General features: G+C 50.7%; 1 protein-coding gene across 4 annotated transcripts in view; it reads right to left on the bottom strand.

Annotated features, from left to right (window-relative positions):
* Positions 1 to 14641, bottom strand: part of LOC100478758 (NHS-like protein 2) — a 122709-nt gene that overhangs the window by 61958 nt on the left and 46110 nt on the right. The window contains exon 2 of one of the 4 annotated variants that reach the window (XM_034649682.1): positions 9548 to 9665. The exons of 1 other annotated variant lie outside the window; for it this stretch is intronic. In XM_034649682.1, the coding sequence (XP_034505573.1) occupies positions 9548 to 9590 (43 nt within the window). In that variant the 5' untranslated portion in view covers positions 9591 to 9665. Of the gene's footprint in view, positions 1 to 9547; positions 10098 to 14641 lie in introns of those variants that run through there. 2 more of the 4 variants (XM_034649685.1, XM_034649692.1) reach the window with 2 other exon arrangements.

Here is a 14641-nt window from a genome sequence, read left to right as displayed (position 1 = left end):
GGTTAAGTAAATAGTGGCATATTTTTACTAGGGAATGCTATACAGCCTTTCAAAAGAAGAGCTATCCTGTCATAGAAAGATGTCCATTGACATATTAAGTTTAGAAAACATCAAAGCTCTGTACGAAATGTGCAATAGAAATCCATTTGTATAAAAGGATACGTATACATACAGACACACACACACACACACACACACACACACACACACACACACACAGAAGCATATTAATAAGAAAAGACCTGGAATGAGTCACAATATGCTGATAACAGGTGTAGTCCTTGAAAGAGACTGGAATCGGCCAACAAAGGGAAGGGGTGAGTTAAAGGTGGACTTTCATTTTTCACTCTAAATACTTGTTGGTTTACTTTTGATTTTTTTGGTCTAATGAGTCTGCATTTTATTTTGCAAGGAAAACATATAAATGGTACATAGATGATGAGGAGGACAAGAAGTCTGATCTTAGAGGAATCTGCATTCTTTTTTTTTTTACGGTTTTTAAAATTTATTTGAGAGAGAGTGAGAGAGAGAGAGAGTATGAGCAGGGGGAGAGGGAGAAGCAGGCTTCCCACTGAGCAGGAAACCCAATGAGGGATTCGATTCCAGGACCCCGGGATCACGACCTGAGCCGAAGGCAGATGCTTAACCGACTAAGCCAACCAGGGGCCCAGGAATCTGCATTCTAAAGCATGGTTTCCTGACATGCCCTTCCATTCGAGAACCACCCAGTGACTTCTCTCAGCTGGTAGGCCCAGCGCCTGAGCCTGGCACTGATGGCCTCCACCGTCTGGGTACACCTTGTGTTTCTCTCACTGCCCCCTCACACTTCCCTCTGTGCAGCCCAATTAGCCTCCTCACCAGCTCCAAGCACGTTTCCATCTTTCTTCTCTTATTCAATTTGCTTCCCGTCCTCCACACCTGGATAGGCCACCCCTCCCCACTCCCAGCCTTTACCGAACTTCCACTCAAGCCTCATGATGCATCTCAGGCAAGCTTTCTGGAATCCTTCTGCCTATTAGCGAGCTGGTGCCACAGGGACTAATTTGGAGCTCGGGAAACTGCCTGGTGACATTCTGTATTTGGCCATCCTGTGTTGTGAACTAATTTTCATGGAGTCGTTTGACTAAAATATGGGTATCATTTTCTTGTTTACAAAGCACTTACATAACTGTTGCCTCACTGGGGCCTCCTGTCCGTTTTACGAGGTGGGCAAGGCAGGTGCTCTCATTATTGCTGTCATTTCCTTCGTGAGGAATCTGAGGGGTAGGGAGGCTTCTTGTTCACGGTAACACATGTGGAAGGTGGCCAAGAGGGAGCTAGGTTTGCCTGCCTCACCAAGAGCACGTGCTTTTGTTCCCCCAGGCAGCATATCAGTCCCTGGAGTACTGGGAGTACATTTTCAATGTTTCTGTGCACACTAAAGGGACAAAAGGAAAGCCATTGGTGTTCTGATGGGAAGCTTACCAAAGGAGATGGGACACTGAGTCCACCAAAGGCTACGTGGTGGGGACGTGCCAAGTGCATAGGTCAGTGTTGCGTGCTGGAGGGACACCAAGGCCATGGTACCTGTCCTCAAGGAACTTACAATCTTCAAGTCAGGCCAAACATACCAAATAATTAGAAAGCAATCAAGCAGGAAACAAATGTGGTTTCAGGTGGGACACAGATAAATTTTTTCTTTAATTAGCATATCAAACCTGCAGTTTTGGGCAAGTAAAAATCTTTTAAAAGAGTACACTTTTTGGGGATGCCTGGGTGGCTCAGTCAGTTAAGCATCTGCCTTCCGCTCAGGTCATGATCCTGGGGTCCTGGGATAGAGCCCCGCATTGGGCTCCCTGCTCAGTGGGGAGCCTGCTTCTCCCTCTGCCTGCCACCTGCCATTCCCCTGCTTGTGCTCTTTCTCTCTCTATCTCTGACAAATAAATAAAGTCTTTTAAAAAGAGTACATTTTTGGGTCGCCTGGGTGGCACAGCAGTTAAGCGTCTGCCTTCGGTTCAGGGCGTGATCCCGGCGTTATGGGATCGAGCCCCATATCAGGCTCCTCTGCTATGAGCCTGCTTCTTCCTCTCCCACTCCCCCTGCTTGTGTTCCCTCTCTCGCTGGCTGTCTCTATCTGTTGAATAAATAAATAAAATCTTTAAAAAAAATAAAAAGAGTACATTTTTATTTTTCAAAGATTTTATTTATTTATTTATGAAGGTGGGGAGGAACAGAGGGAGAGGGATAAGCAGACTCGGCACTGAGCACACAGCCTGATGAGGGGCTTGATCCCAGGATCCTGAGATCATGACCCGAGCTGAAATCAAGAGTAGGATGCTTAACTGACTGAGCCACCCAGGCATCCCAAGAGTAGATATTAAAAAAAGAAGAAAGAAAGAAAGAAAGAAAGAAAGAAAGAAAGAAAGAAAGAAAGAAAGAAAACAGTACAGATAGCAAACAAAATTTATGACAGTGGAGCATGGATGGCTGAGATTTGGGAAATGGCAGCATGAGCATTAGGATAAGAGATGGGCCAGGGACAAAATGGTGGAGTGTCTGCCTGAGCAAAGGTCTGAGACACAGCAAGTCGTTGGGACAGACCAACCTGGCTGGGGCTGAGCACAATGAGACTTGAAAGCTCCTTTCCGAATCTCTATCCACGCTAGATTCCAGAGGCTTCCATGAGCCAGTCTACGAAGCGTGGGCTAGATCAGGATCATTTCAATTCTGTGTGTGGGAGGAACACAATGAAAGTGGTGCTTTGAAAGATGGGTCTGGTGGTAATAAGCCACTATGGACTAAGTGGGGACTGATGGGTGGCCCAGGACTACCCTCACTGGCTGCCACACCGAAGATGCCACCAAGACATAAATGCCACATGAGAGTCGGGCTTTGAAGTTAAGTTTCAAGTGAAGTTAAGATTCCTTCATGGAGACGCACATGGGCGCATGGTTTGCCATGTATTATTTGAGGTGTTAAAAAAAAGATCGAGAATTGACAACGAGGCTGTCAAGATGGCTGAGCACTCTTTCAAGAACATATGAGAGTATCATCCACGAGGCTGCCTGACTATTCACTATTGACTACGGTCCACTCTGTAAAGTAAAAAGTTACCTTGGAGAAGGCTGGCAAGTTGTGAATGATTTTTGTCTTGTAGAAATGAAAGTTATTTCGGTCCAGTAGGAAAGATAGCAACAAAGGTTAGAGTTTTATTATCTTAGAGCCACACCCAATCTTGTATCCAAAATTTTTATCTTACTCCAGCGTTCTTTTAAAGTCTCTCCTATCTTTTGGTCTCTCATGTCTTTTTTTATTTTTATTTTTATTTTTTTTAAAGATTTTATTTATTTGTTTGACAGAGAGAGACAGCCAGCGAGAGAGGGAACATAAGCAGGGGGAGTGGGAGAGGAAGAAGCAGGCTCCCAGCGGAAGAGCCTGACATGGGGCTCGATCCCAGAACTCCGGGATCACGCCCTGAGCCAAAGGCGGACGCTTAACGACTAAGCCACCCAGGCGCCCCTATCTTGCTAATCTTTAAAGCATAAAGTTGACCCCTGTACCCCACTTTGGCCACCATTGCTTACTACAAGCTCTCTACGAGGAAGTCAAGGACATGAGTAGAAATGAGGGCTCCCTTGTTTAATCCCTGAGGGCAGCATGATATTTTGGTGGTTGTAAAGAGAAAGGAAATTTTATTTTATTTTATTTTATTTATTTTATTTTATTTTTTTAAGATAAGGACATTTTTTTAAAGATTTTATTTATTTGACAGAGTCAGCGAGAGAGAGCACAAGCAGGGGGAGCGGCAGGCTCCCTGCTGAGTAAGGAGCCCGATGTGGGACTCGATTTCAGGACCCCAGGATCGTGACCTGAGCAGAAGGCAGACACTTAACTGAGCCGCCCAGGAGGCCTAAGAAAGAGGAAATTTTAATTATAGTCCTGTGATAGTGATGGCAAACGAAGGCACACTGGGCATGGACAGAGTGTGTGCATCTTTATTCTCTCTGGGAACACATGGAGACTTTTCTCCTCTGGAAGATAGAACCACTGTTGGGTTTCTACAGTGTGATAGTGCTGCTGGGGAAACTCTAGAGAAAAGCTTTGCTTTAGGAGTACTCTGGGACCAGACCACAATGGAACTCATCGGGAGAGATGCTAGAATTCTTCTGGTACAGCCTCAAATGGGGCCAGCACTGACAGTTGATGAGAAATCTTTTAGGCGGGGAATGAAGAGAAGAAAGAGACTTGGCCTAGAGTTTGAGGAGGAAGGTGGACATAGGGGTGGGGAGAGGGTACAGTCTAGGGGCGGGGAGGGAACAAGGGGCAGCTGCCCTTCTCAAGACCCAGCTCCTCAAGGGTAATTTTTAGTTGCCTCTAGATGGCCCTTTATTCAGCCTATACAACTCCCCCCCAAAAAAATCTCTCCTAGAGTATTAATCACACATAAAATCAGAGATATTCTTGGCTTCATACATTTTAATGTTTCAAATCAATAGTTTTGCCCTTTTGAGTGAGGCTGAAATTAAAAAAAAAAAACCATTTCCCCCCCTCACAGCTCAAAAGAAACTAACTGGGTTTTGATCACAATTTTCTCACTTTTGAGACAAGATATGGAAGAACAGATGAGTGTAATGGCAGAATTTCACAGGTGGTTAAGAATGTGTAGGAAAAAAAAGAAAACCAGAATAAAAAAGAATGTCACCGTTATAAATATGATCAGAATGTATCTATTTCTGTAAGCATAGCAGGCAGGTTAAGAAAATAAAGGTAAAAGCCTTCTTTCTTCTGACACATTAATTTCGCTCCCTCACAGGGCTATGACAAGGCGAAATGTATGTAATAAGCACTTGGCCAAGTGCAAAGGACTGCACGTGGCTTTGAGAGGGGCTGGGTGGTGTAGGGGCGAGGGGGCATGGGCTGAGAAGCCTGACTGTTCAGGGCCCCCGCCTGGCTTGGCGGATCTGACCAGCAGTGACATCTAAAGTGAATCCCTGGATCCCAGTTGTCTCACGTGTAGAGTGAGGACAATAAATCACGTCCTAGAGGGTTGTTACAAGGGTCCCATGGAAAGGCCTTCGAGAGAAGCAAGAACAGAGTGCTGTGGATGCTCGATCTGTAGTAGACATTGTAGCACTTTCCACAATGTTCTGGAAGAGTCTCTTAACATATCTGTTATCCCAGTTCTACCAGAAGTTCCCTGTGACTTGTTTGTCTCTGGCTCCTTGCCTCTAAGCACAGTGCCTAGAACATCATACTCAGCCATTTATTCCTTGTTTTCTTTTTAAAGATTTATTTGTTTATTTATTTGAGAGAGGGAGAGAGAGTGTGAGTGGAAAGGGCAGAGGGAGAGAGAGAATCTGAAGAAGACTCTGCGCAGAGCATGAAACCCAACTCGGGGCTCGATCTCATGACCCTGAGATCAGAACCTGAGCTGACACCGAGAGTCGGATGCTTAACCGACTGCACCACGCAGGCGCCCCTCAGCCATTCATTCGTTTAAGATATGTTTAGTAGGCTCCTCCAGTCACCAACTCTTGGCAGCCACACTGTGCCCTCCAAATCACTGATGTCCTCTCCCCATCTCCCCAGGCTTGAAGCCTCAGAGCAGGGGCGCTGACGAGGCTCCAGTGGCAGACACAGTGATGGCCCTCCAGGCCCACCCAGGACCGAGTGCTGCTGGCTGACAGTCCTCTTTGGCCTTCCCCGGCCACCTCCTCAGAGGAGTGCTGCCTCGCCCAAGGCCATGGTCCCTCCCCAGAGGCAGCCTGCATCTAATGCCTGGTCTCCTCACCTGGACTCAGAACAACCCTGAAGGACCAATCCGATTCCAGAGCTTCTCGTGGGATCAGCTGAGGCTGTCATTAGGACAGTGTCACAGCTCAACTTTTCCCTTGAACCAATACTGCCTCCTTCGTTTAGATCTTAGGTGGGTGTTTTTTCGAAGATTTTATTTATTTATTTATTTATTTATTTATTTATTTATTTATGTATTTGAGAGAGGGAGAGAGAGAGAATGAGTGGGGGGAGGGGCAGAGAGAGAGGGAGAAGCCAACTCCCCGCTGAGCAGGGAGCCCAACAATGGGGCTTGATCCCAGGACCCTGGGATATGACCTGAGCTGAAGTCAGACCCTTAACTGACTGAGCCACCCAGGCGTTCCTAGATCCTAGGTGTTGATATTAAAGGCACCCCAAAACATAGGACCTGCCACAGCCCCCCAGCAGCAGTCCCCAGACAGGCTTTGTGGCCTGTGTAGGCTCTGGTTTGGCATCTGGAAAGCCTCAATTCCAAGTGATCTCAGGAGCTGTGACAGTCCCCAAGGCCTAATCACTGTGCACAGGCCTCACGCACAGTCCCATTTTTATTGCCTCCCCCACCCCCCGTCTAAGTTTTTCTTATAAAATCACTTGGAACCAATAGGGTAGAAGAGATCGGCCTATAAACAAATAATTATAGCCATGGGAGAGACACTATAATAGAGAAAGAAATGAACCTAGTGCTTAGCTTAAAGGACAGCTTCCTAGAGGACGTACCATTTAAACGGAGTCTTGAAGAATGAGTTTGTGTTTGATGGGAGGACAAGGGACGCGGAAGAGGCATTGCAGAGGGCACAGTGTGCTCAAAGGCTGGCAGGCTTGGAATAGTATAGTGTGGGGGAGGGAGGGGAGTAAGGGACAGCGACGTCCAGGACACTAGCAGGGGCAGACCCTGCAGGGCCTTAGAGGCCAGGCCGAGGAACTGGGTGCTGATCGACTGCCACGTTCCAGTGGTGCCCAAGCTTCCACCATGTGGGTACCACCTGGATGAGCTTTGCTTTATCTGGCCACCACCGGTTCTATACATGATTCACTTCATCTTTTTCTTGACAGCATCATCTTTTGCTTAAATAAATTTCTACGAAAAGGAAATTGTCTCTGGCAACCAAACACCAACACAGAAGGAGTTTCACTTGCCCCAGAGAGAAGGTCACTGTAAACTAAATACGGTGGAAACCGAACGGAGTCATTAAATCCTAGGTAGATATCACTGCCTGTCAGTGGCTTTGAGCCGGAGGCCCGCTCCAGCTCTGTTCCAAAAGGAGATTAGCACACATTACAGAGGTGGAAGAAGAGCACCACACTGAGACCTTCTCTTTGATGTAATCAGAAAGCAAGAGAGAGAAGGGCGCGTGAATCATTTTCTCACCACGTACTTCAGTGTTCTTTAAAGCTGTACTGTGTACCGTTCAGATCACCTTGGAGTTCCCTTCCCGAGGAGTCTGCTGACTAGGAAAGCAGTTGGTAAACAATAAAGTGCCCTACAAACGTGGCTGTCATTATACTCTATTACCTCTCATTGGCTCTGGGGCAGTCACTGCGGCGGAGCTGTCCCTTTGGCGGCCCAGTGAAGGCTTCCCAGCCAGCGCCCGCAGGGACTGTCATTCCCCCATTGTGGGAGAGACCGCGGCAAGGGTGGAGCTGTGACCCGGGCACGACGCTGGGTGTCCAGGGGGCAGACGGAGGGAAAAGAACTGGACGGCTCCTTGTTTAAGGGGACTGGTCCCGGGAGCTGCCGTCCGCAAGGTGGAAGAGAGCAGAATGTGGAAGCCGAGGTGGGAAGCAGCCCCCCGGGACCATCGGAGCACCTCATCTACTGGGCTGGGCTCCACAGCTCAGAGCAGAGCTTGAGGTTGTTGCTTTCGAGCTGTGTGGGACTTTGGCTAAGTCGCCCACTGCTCTGAGCCCGTCTCCTCAGTGGCATACGATGTGGGTAAGGACAGCACCTGCCTCCTAGGTTTGCTGCCAGGGTCACCCGAGGCAAGACGCGCAAAGCTTTGCGGACAGGGCCAGGCACGTTACTTAGCATGACTTCCTCTCCCCCTCTGACGGCCACAGCTAGACCCCTGACAACGCCTTTTCTTTTCTCCTGGCTCTCTCTCCGCTAGCCTGGCCCACACCTCCTGGCCCTGTCCTCCGTCCTGTTCTTGTGCTCCCCGGCTGTTCCACTTCTGCAGCTACGGGACTCATAGGAGTCTTTCAAGTGTTTGCAGATAAGAAAGGTGAGGGGGCACACTCCAGGGGGTAAAACGGGGACCTCCTTCACCTGGAGAGAGAGAGAGAGAGGAGGGTGGGTGTTCTGGGGCGGGCCAGCTGGCCAAGCCACCTGCATGTTCCTGCTGAAGGCAGAGGCCGGCTCTGGCCTGCAGAGAACAAAGAAAATGTTCTGGTCTCCCGTGGCGTTAGAAGGGAGCGCCTGAAGCAAGTCCCTCCATTAAAAGCTACAAGGCAGAAGGTTAAATATAGCCCTTTCCAGTTGTCTGGGGCAGAGATTTATGAAATGTCAGAGCTGTTAGCGAGAAACGATATTATCTCTGCTCTGTTTTTAGAGAGTAGCAAGGAAGCCGAAGAGAAGAGAGAGAAATCTGCGCTTTCCCCAGTGGACAGTGGGCAACCATGGGAGGATCTGGAGCAGCCGGGTCCGTTTCATAAAGTGGTGCTCTGGTCACAGTGTGGACAATGGCTGCAGAGGGGCAGGAGGGGAAGTGGGGAGCCCAGCAGGAGGGAGAGAGATGGGGTGCCAGGGAGGTAGCTGTGGAGGCGGGAGGAGGGAGGCCACTGCGGGGTGGGGCCGGGCCTGCATCCCAGGGGGAGGGGGGAGGGGAGGGCCTCTTTCCCCCTCCTCCTCCTCCTCAGAAGAGGGAAGCCAGCTCCCGCTTGCCCTTGTCTTCCCAAGGGGACCTGCCTGGTGACTGTGAGAAAGGCAACCTGTCCAAAGACCCCCAGACCCCTCACTCCTTTTCAAGACTGCCCATGGAGAGGCCGCTGGAAAGTCCCTCCTTATCCACAGGCTATCTTTGCAGCGGCGACTGGAGTCCCCAGGCCATTTCCAGGGGCGGGCAACTGCATCGTCGCCTCCCCTATCCAGGCTTATCCTCTTCACCCAAGCCAGAGAGGGAGGCTGGTGCGCCTCAGGACTCTGAACTTTATTCCACCCTACTGCCAGGAGATCTGGCTGGAACTGGGATTAGAAGGTACTGGGTCCCTGGTTAGTAACCTGTGTGAACGGATGACCAGTGACAGGCATCCCATTCCGCCCCCCCGCCCCCATGCTTTGGTATTGCACACGCACACACTCACACACAAATCCACATTTCAGCAGGAGTCCACGAGGTGGGTAAAGCGCCAGGACTGACCGAGTCGGCACCCACCCCCCATCCGAATGATTGGAAAGTACGTTAAGTTGATTTGTAGAAAACGAGCAATACAGCGTTTCTTACACACACACCAACATCTCCTCGGTCACTCTGGTACCCCTTTAGAATCCCAGAGTTATCAGGGTTGGGATGTGGTCACATCCACCCTCTCCTCCAGAGCCACCCAAATTTGAATTCCTCTTATGGCACCTCGGCCGAGGGGCCACGCCGCCCCTCCTGGCATACCTCTAGTCCTAAGGAAACCCACTTCACCCCAAGACGGCCCAGGCTGCCTCGGGATAGCTCGGAACACAGGAAGCCCCTCCTCCTCCACGGGCCCCAATTCCTTCCCTTCTCCCCACCACTGAGCATGCGACCCTCCTCCCCCAACAACTCACCTCCCTGGCTCCAGAAGAGGGTGACAGACTCGGCTTTCTCCATCCTAGCGGTGTGGATGACCAAGACGCCACATCCAGCAAATCCTCATGCGAGGGAGAAGTGTGTTGTGGGCCTGCACTGTGGGCAGGGCACCGAGGAGTTCCACACCGTTCCAAGCTCCGTCCCCAGGGTCCTCAGTGTGGTACCTAGGGACTCTTCCTGAACCCCGTTCCCCTGCACCCCGGCTAGGTCAGTTTGGCCCCGTCGGTCACATGCTCTATTGCCTGTGAAGTGGTCCCCGGGCCGCGCAGCCCAGGGAAAGCAATGCTGGATTTGACAAGTGAGGTTCCTCTCTCCACTTTCCCACTTCCTTCTGCCCCCACCACCTGCCCACGGCCACACTGGTCCAGTGGGTCCCGTCACGGCAGACCAGTGAGGGGTGCTGTCTGCGAGCTGGTCTTGTCTTTCTCTAGGGAAGGTTTCAGCCAGAGGCCCAAGTCAGAGCCCCACAGAGGGCTGACCTCCCGTTCGGCCCAGCCGCTGTCCTGCAGCGAGGGGAAGTGAGCAGGAACTGGTTGTCTGAGTCAGCGCCCCTGCTCTATTGTCACTGTGTGGGCCCCTTCCTTCCCAGAGGAGAGACGTGCACAGAGATAGGCCTTGTTTTNTTTTTGCACGTCTCTCTTGCACACACACACACACACACACACACACACACACACACACACTTTCTCTCTTGGCCCGGAATAAGCCTGTGCACCATGGCTGAATGCAATTTGATTCGGTTTCCCCAGCTCTTAGTGAGTGCCTACTCTGGCACAGGATCACGCCTACGGCACGCACAAGTCATCTCCCAGCATCCTCACTAGAGGCGCGGGAGCTAATGATGGCGGCGCCCAAGAACAGGGGAGAAAGCCGGGGCTCAGAGAGGGAAAGAGGCTTTTCCAACGTCCAACAGCCAGAGGATAGTGAGATTCGGCGTCCAACCTTGCTCTCCATGGCATCAGTGGAGAATCCTGCTGGCCTTCTTCACCGCTTCCCCCACCTCCACCCTGCCAGCATACTGCAGATTCTAGCAAAGTCTATCCCCCAGGGCACAAGGCATGAGAGAATCGTTGGCTTTAAAACATCTAAAACCTGTCTTGTTCAGGGGCACCTCGGTGGCTCAGTCAGTTGAAGGTACAACTCTTGATTTCAGCTCGGGTCACAATCTCGGTGCTGTGGGAGCCTGCTTGGGGCTCTCTCTTGCCTTCTCCCTTTGCCCCTTGCCCACTGTGTGCTCTCTCTCCCTTCCTCAAAAAAAAAAACAAACACCTTAAAATATATCTTGTTCGAAGTTGTTTCTGTGTATTTAGAAGGACAAGGACCCAGGAAACAAGTCACCTGTGCCAGGAGCTCATTACAAAGGGACTCCATGACCAAACTGGCAAAACGAACACAGGCAGACAAACCACACCTTGTCCCAGTAACCAACTGTCTTCTAATCGGAAGGGAGGCATCCTGGGTTCTTGCTCACAGGGTGAAAAGAGACCTAGCCGAAGCTTTGCTCTCCTCATTTTCACCAGAGATGCAGAGAGACAGGGGGAAGGAGTCAGGGCTTCTCTTGGAGGAACCACCTTGCTGCCCCAAGGGCCCTGAGCACCTCTGGTACTGACAAGACTCTCAACTCCTCAAGGGCAGGGACAGGCCTGGGGGTCTCTGGAGGCCCCATCTTCCGAACATATTTGTATGGTTTGTTACAAAAAGCCATCTAAAAAGATGGGTGAAACTCCCAGACAAGGAGAATGCGTTGTTCGCAGAGTTGGGAGAGGGTTAGCTTCTAGAAGCAAGGACCGTTGATGTCATCATCTGCATTCAAGGATTTCAGTAGGCCTGAGGCCCAAGCAGTGAATGTTCGCTGCGTCAACACCAAAAGGGTAACCTTGGCAAGGCTGGCTTCCTGGAGGCCAGCCCACAGCAGGTTAAGGAGGGAAACAGGAGGGGAGTGGAGACACCTCTCAGGAAGTCTGGTTGTAGTTAGAGAGGAAGGAGATAGGGCTATAAGTGGAGGGCGTGGCAGAGCTGGGAGGTAGGTGTTTGTCAGGATGGGAGAGATGCTGTGCGCTTCTAAGCTGAGGAGCTCCCCCAAACTGCTGCTCACCCTGCCCTCCGCATTTCCCACAGGCTGGACTTCACCTCAGGCCAACTGAACCAGACTTCCTCCGGCGTGGAACCCAGGCGTTGACCGTATTTGCAATCTCTTCAGATTGAGAACCATCTGCTAATTCTCAGTAGACACTGAAGTCCAGTCTTAGCCCAGCTAGTGGGTGGAGGTCAAAGGGGGCCTGACTATCTTAGCTCCCTCGTGTTGGCAGCTAGGAAGACAGACTTGGAAACCCAGCTGCCTGGGTTCAAATCTCAGTCTCAACTGCATGCCTTGGGCAAGTTACTTAACCCCTCGAGCCTCAACTTCCAACCAATATATTTGTTACATGTTTTGCAGTTTCTAACCTATATAACTCCTTTAGGAGATAATAAAAGTACCTATACCATAAGGTTGTTATGTGGATCGAATGAGTGAATATCCGAAAAGTGCTCAGAATGCTACCTGGTTCAGAAGAAGCTACGCTGGGGCTGGCCTGTGCCTTCTAGTAGCCCTCCTGAACATGATGGATCTCTGCCCAAGGCTCAGGAGGGCATCCCTTCGGAAACGCTGTTGGTCTTTTATTTTATTTATTTATTTATTTAAAAGATTTTTTTAAATTTATTTGACAGAGAGAGACAGAGCACAAGCAGGGAGAATGGCAGGCAGAGGGAGAGGGAGAAGCAGGATCCCCACTGATCAGGGAGCCCAAGTCGGGACTCCATCCCAGGACCCCCAGATCATGACCTGAGCCGAAAGCAGACGCTTAACCAACTGCGCCACCCAGGAGCCCCAGAAATGTTGTTGGTCTTATCCTCAGCTTGGTCTCCCATTGGCTATCATCCCTGGCTCGCCTCACACACACCTGAATGCGTCATCAACCTCAGCAGCCTCTTCTCATCAGGCCCCCCGCCCCGGGCTGGAGCTGGCTGCCATTGCTGCGGTAGGAGCCGCCATCATGCCATCATGCGTGACCAGGACCATGTTGTTTGGGATGGGAAGAGTCTACGAATTAGAGTCTTGGCCGATATTTGTCTTTTGTTCCCCCAACTCAGGTTTTTGAGCTCTTTTGGCTGGAGCAACAGCAAACTATCATCTCCGGGTGGGTCAGTTTCCATAACACAGACCTCATGTTTGGGGGCTTGGAGGTCTGACAATGGTAGGAATGGGGGCTTTCTTCATCCTAAGAACCAGCGGTGTGACCTTGGGCTCTGTGGCCACCGAAAGAGATCTCACCCTGTCCAATTTTGCTCTTTGCTCCGTGCAGACAGCTAGCTCCCCTCCCCCAAGCCAGGCCCTGCAGCACCCAGAGAACAGGAGGGAGCTGGTGACAGAACCAAAGGCTGGGGCGGATGTCCAGGAAGATAGTCATGGTGCGGGGGCGGAGGCAGTCAAGAGTATGGAAAGGGGGAGGGTGGAAGCATCAGTGTTCAGCGAGAAAAGCCAGGGCAGAAGCGTGAGGAGCTAAGTCACGGAAGCCAGAAATCCCAGAAGTCAGATCCCTGAAGCAGGAGCAAGGCCCCAGGCTACTGGACGGCCCGAATATCTGAAAGGAGCAGTATGCTGGAGATGGGATGTGCCTTTTATCCCTCATGGGGCACAAGAGAGGGGCATGTCTTCTCTGAGGCAAGCCTAAGGGGGTCTACACAGCACCTGCCTGACCCCTGCATCTACAAAGTTCACAAAAGGAATTCACAGAGGTCTCCAACGCCGGAAAGCAGACTCAAAGAACACACTCCACCCAGATGACAGGGAGCAACTGGGAGCCTCATCCCGCTCCCAGGACCCCACACCCCTCCATCTGTGCTCCTGGAGAATTTGACAGGAGATTGACTTTTTAAATAGAAAATCTGCTATTGAGAGAGATGAAGTTTTCACCAAAGACCATTTACTCCACAGGGATGCAGATGGCGCTTAGGAGGCTGCATTAACTCGGATTGTTTGGAAGGACTGCCCGGGGGTAATGAGGAGCTGACCTGTCAGTGTACAGGACCCCCTACCAGGGACATCTTTCCTTGTTATCTCAAACATCATTTTTTGCCTCTTCTCAGTGTCAGAGCCTTGTCTGGTTTCTCCCGGCTTGATAATGGTCATACGGACACGGTGACACGGGGCATCTCCACCATGTGGAGATGGGGAGATCCCAGAGGACATGGGGACCACTCCTGGGAGGTGGTGACAGACGTGTGGTGGAGGGGACAGCAGCTGTAGCTGGCTGACCTTGGGCACACCACTTCACCTCTGTGGGTCTATAAAATGGAAGTTTTGTGGGAGATGAGTGGTTTCCAAACACCTATCTCACCTTTATTAAAATACAAGGGTCCCACCATGCTAGACAAAAAGTCTGTCTTTCCCACAGAGGAGTTTTCAATGCTGACAAACAATAATAATAATAATAATATATACACACTGTGACCCCCCCAAGACTCCCTCTACATCCCTCTCAGCACTTGTTGAGAAGCCTTAGATTAGGTGATCCCTAAAGATCCTTCCTACTCTGACAGGTTTTTTTTTTTAAAAGATTGATTGATTGATTTATGAGAGACAGAGAGAGAGAGGAGGAGAGGAGAGGCAGAGGCAGAGGGAGAGACAGAATCTCAAACAAACTCCCCACTAAGTGTGGAGCCCGACATGGGGCTCGATCTCACGATCCAGGAGATCATGACCTGAGCCGATACCAAGAGTTGGACGCTTGACCACCCAGGCGCCCCCCGACTCTGACAGTTTGAAGCAGTAATAAGGGCAGCACAGCCATGCCCCTTGCCAGCACCCCATTTGATCCTCACAACCATGCCGAGGCAGGCACTAATTCCGCCAGACCAAGGAGTAATGGGCACTCCGAGAGCTTAGGCACTTGCCTGAGGGCGTCCAGCTAGGAAGTGGCCACGTCTGGCTGAGAGTCCGAGCAGCGGAAGAAGTCTTTGCCATGTTCTTTATCAATTATTCTCATCTTCTCTCCGCCGTGTTTAAGCATTTTAGAGGACAAGAAAAGCCC

This window comes from Ailuropoda melanoleuca, chromosome X (genome assembly GCF_002007445.2).
Source record: "Ailuropoda melanoleuca isolate Jingjing chromosome X, ASM200744v2, whole genome shotgun sequence".
Classification (NCBI taxonomy): domain Eukaryota; kingdom Metazoa; phylum Chordata; class Mammalia; order Carnivora; family Ursidae; genus Ailuropoda; species Ailuropoda melanoleuca.
This window is presented reverse-complemented; position numbering and strand designations above follow the sequence as displayed.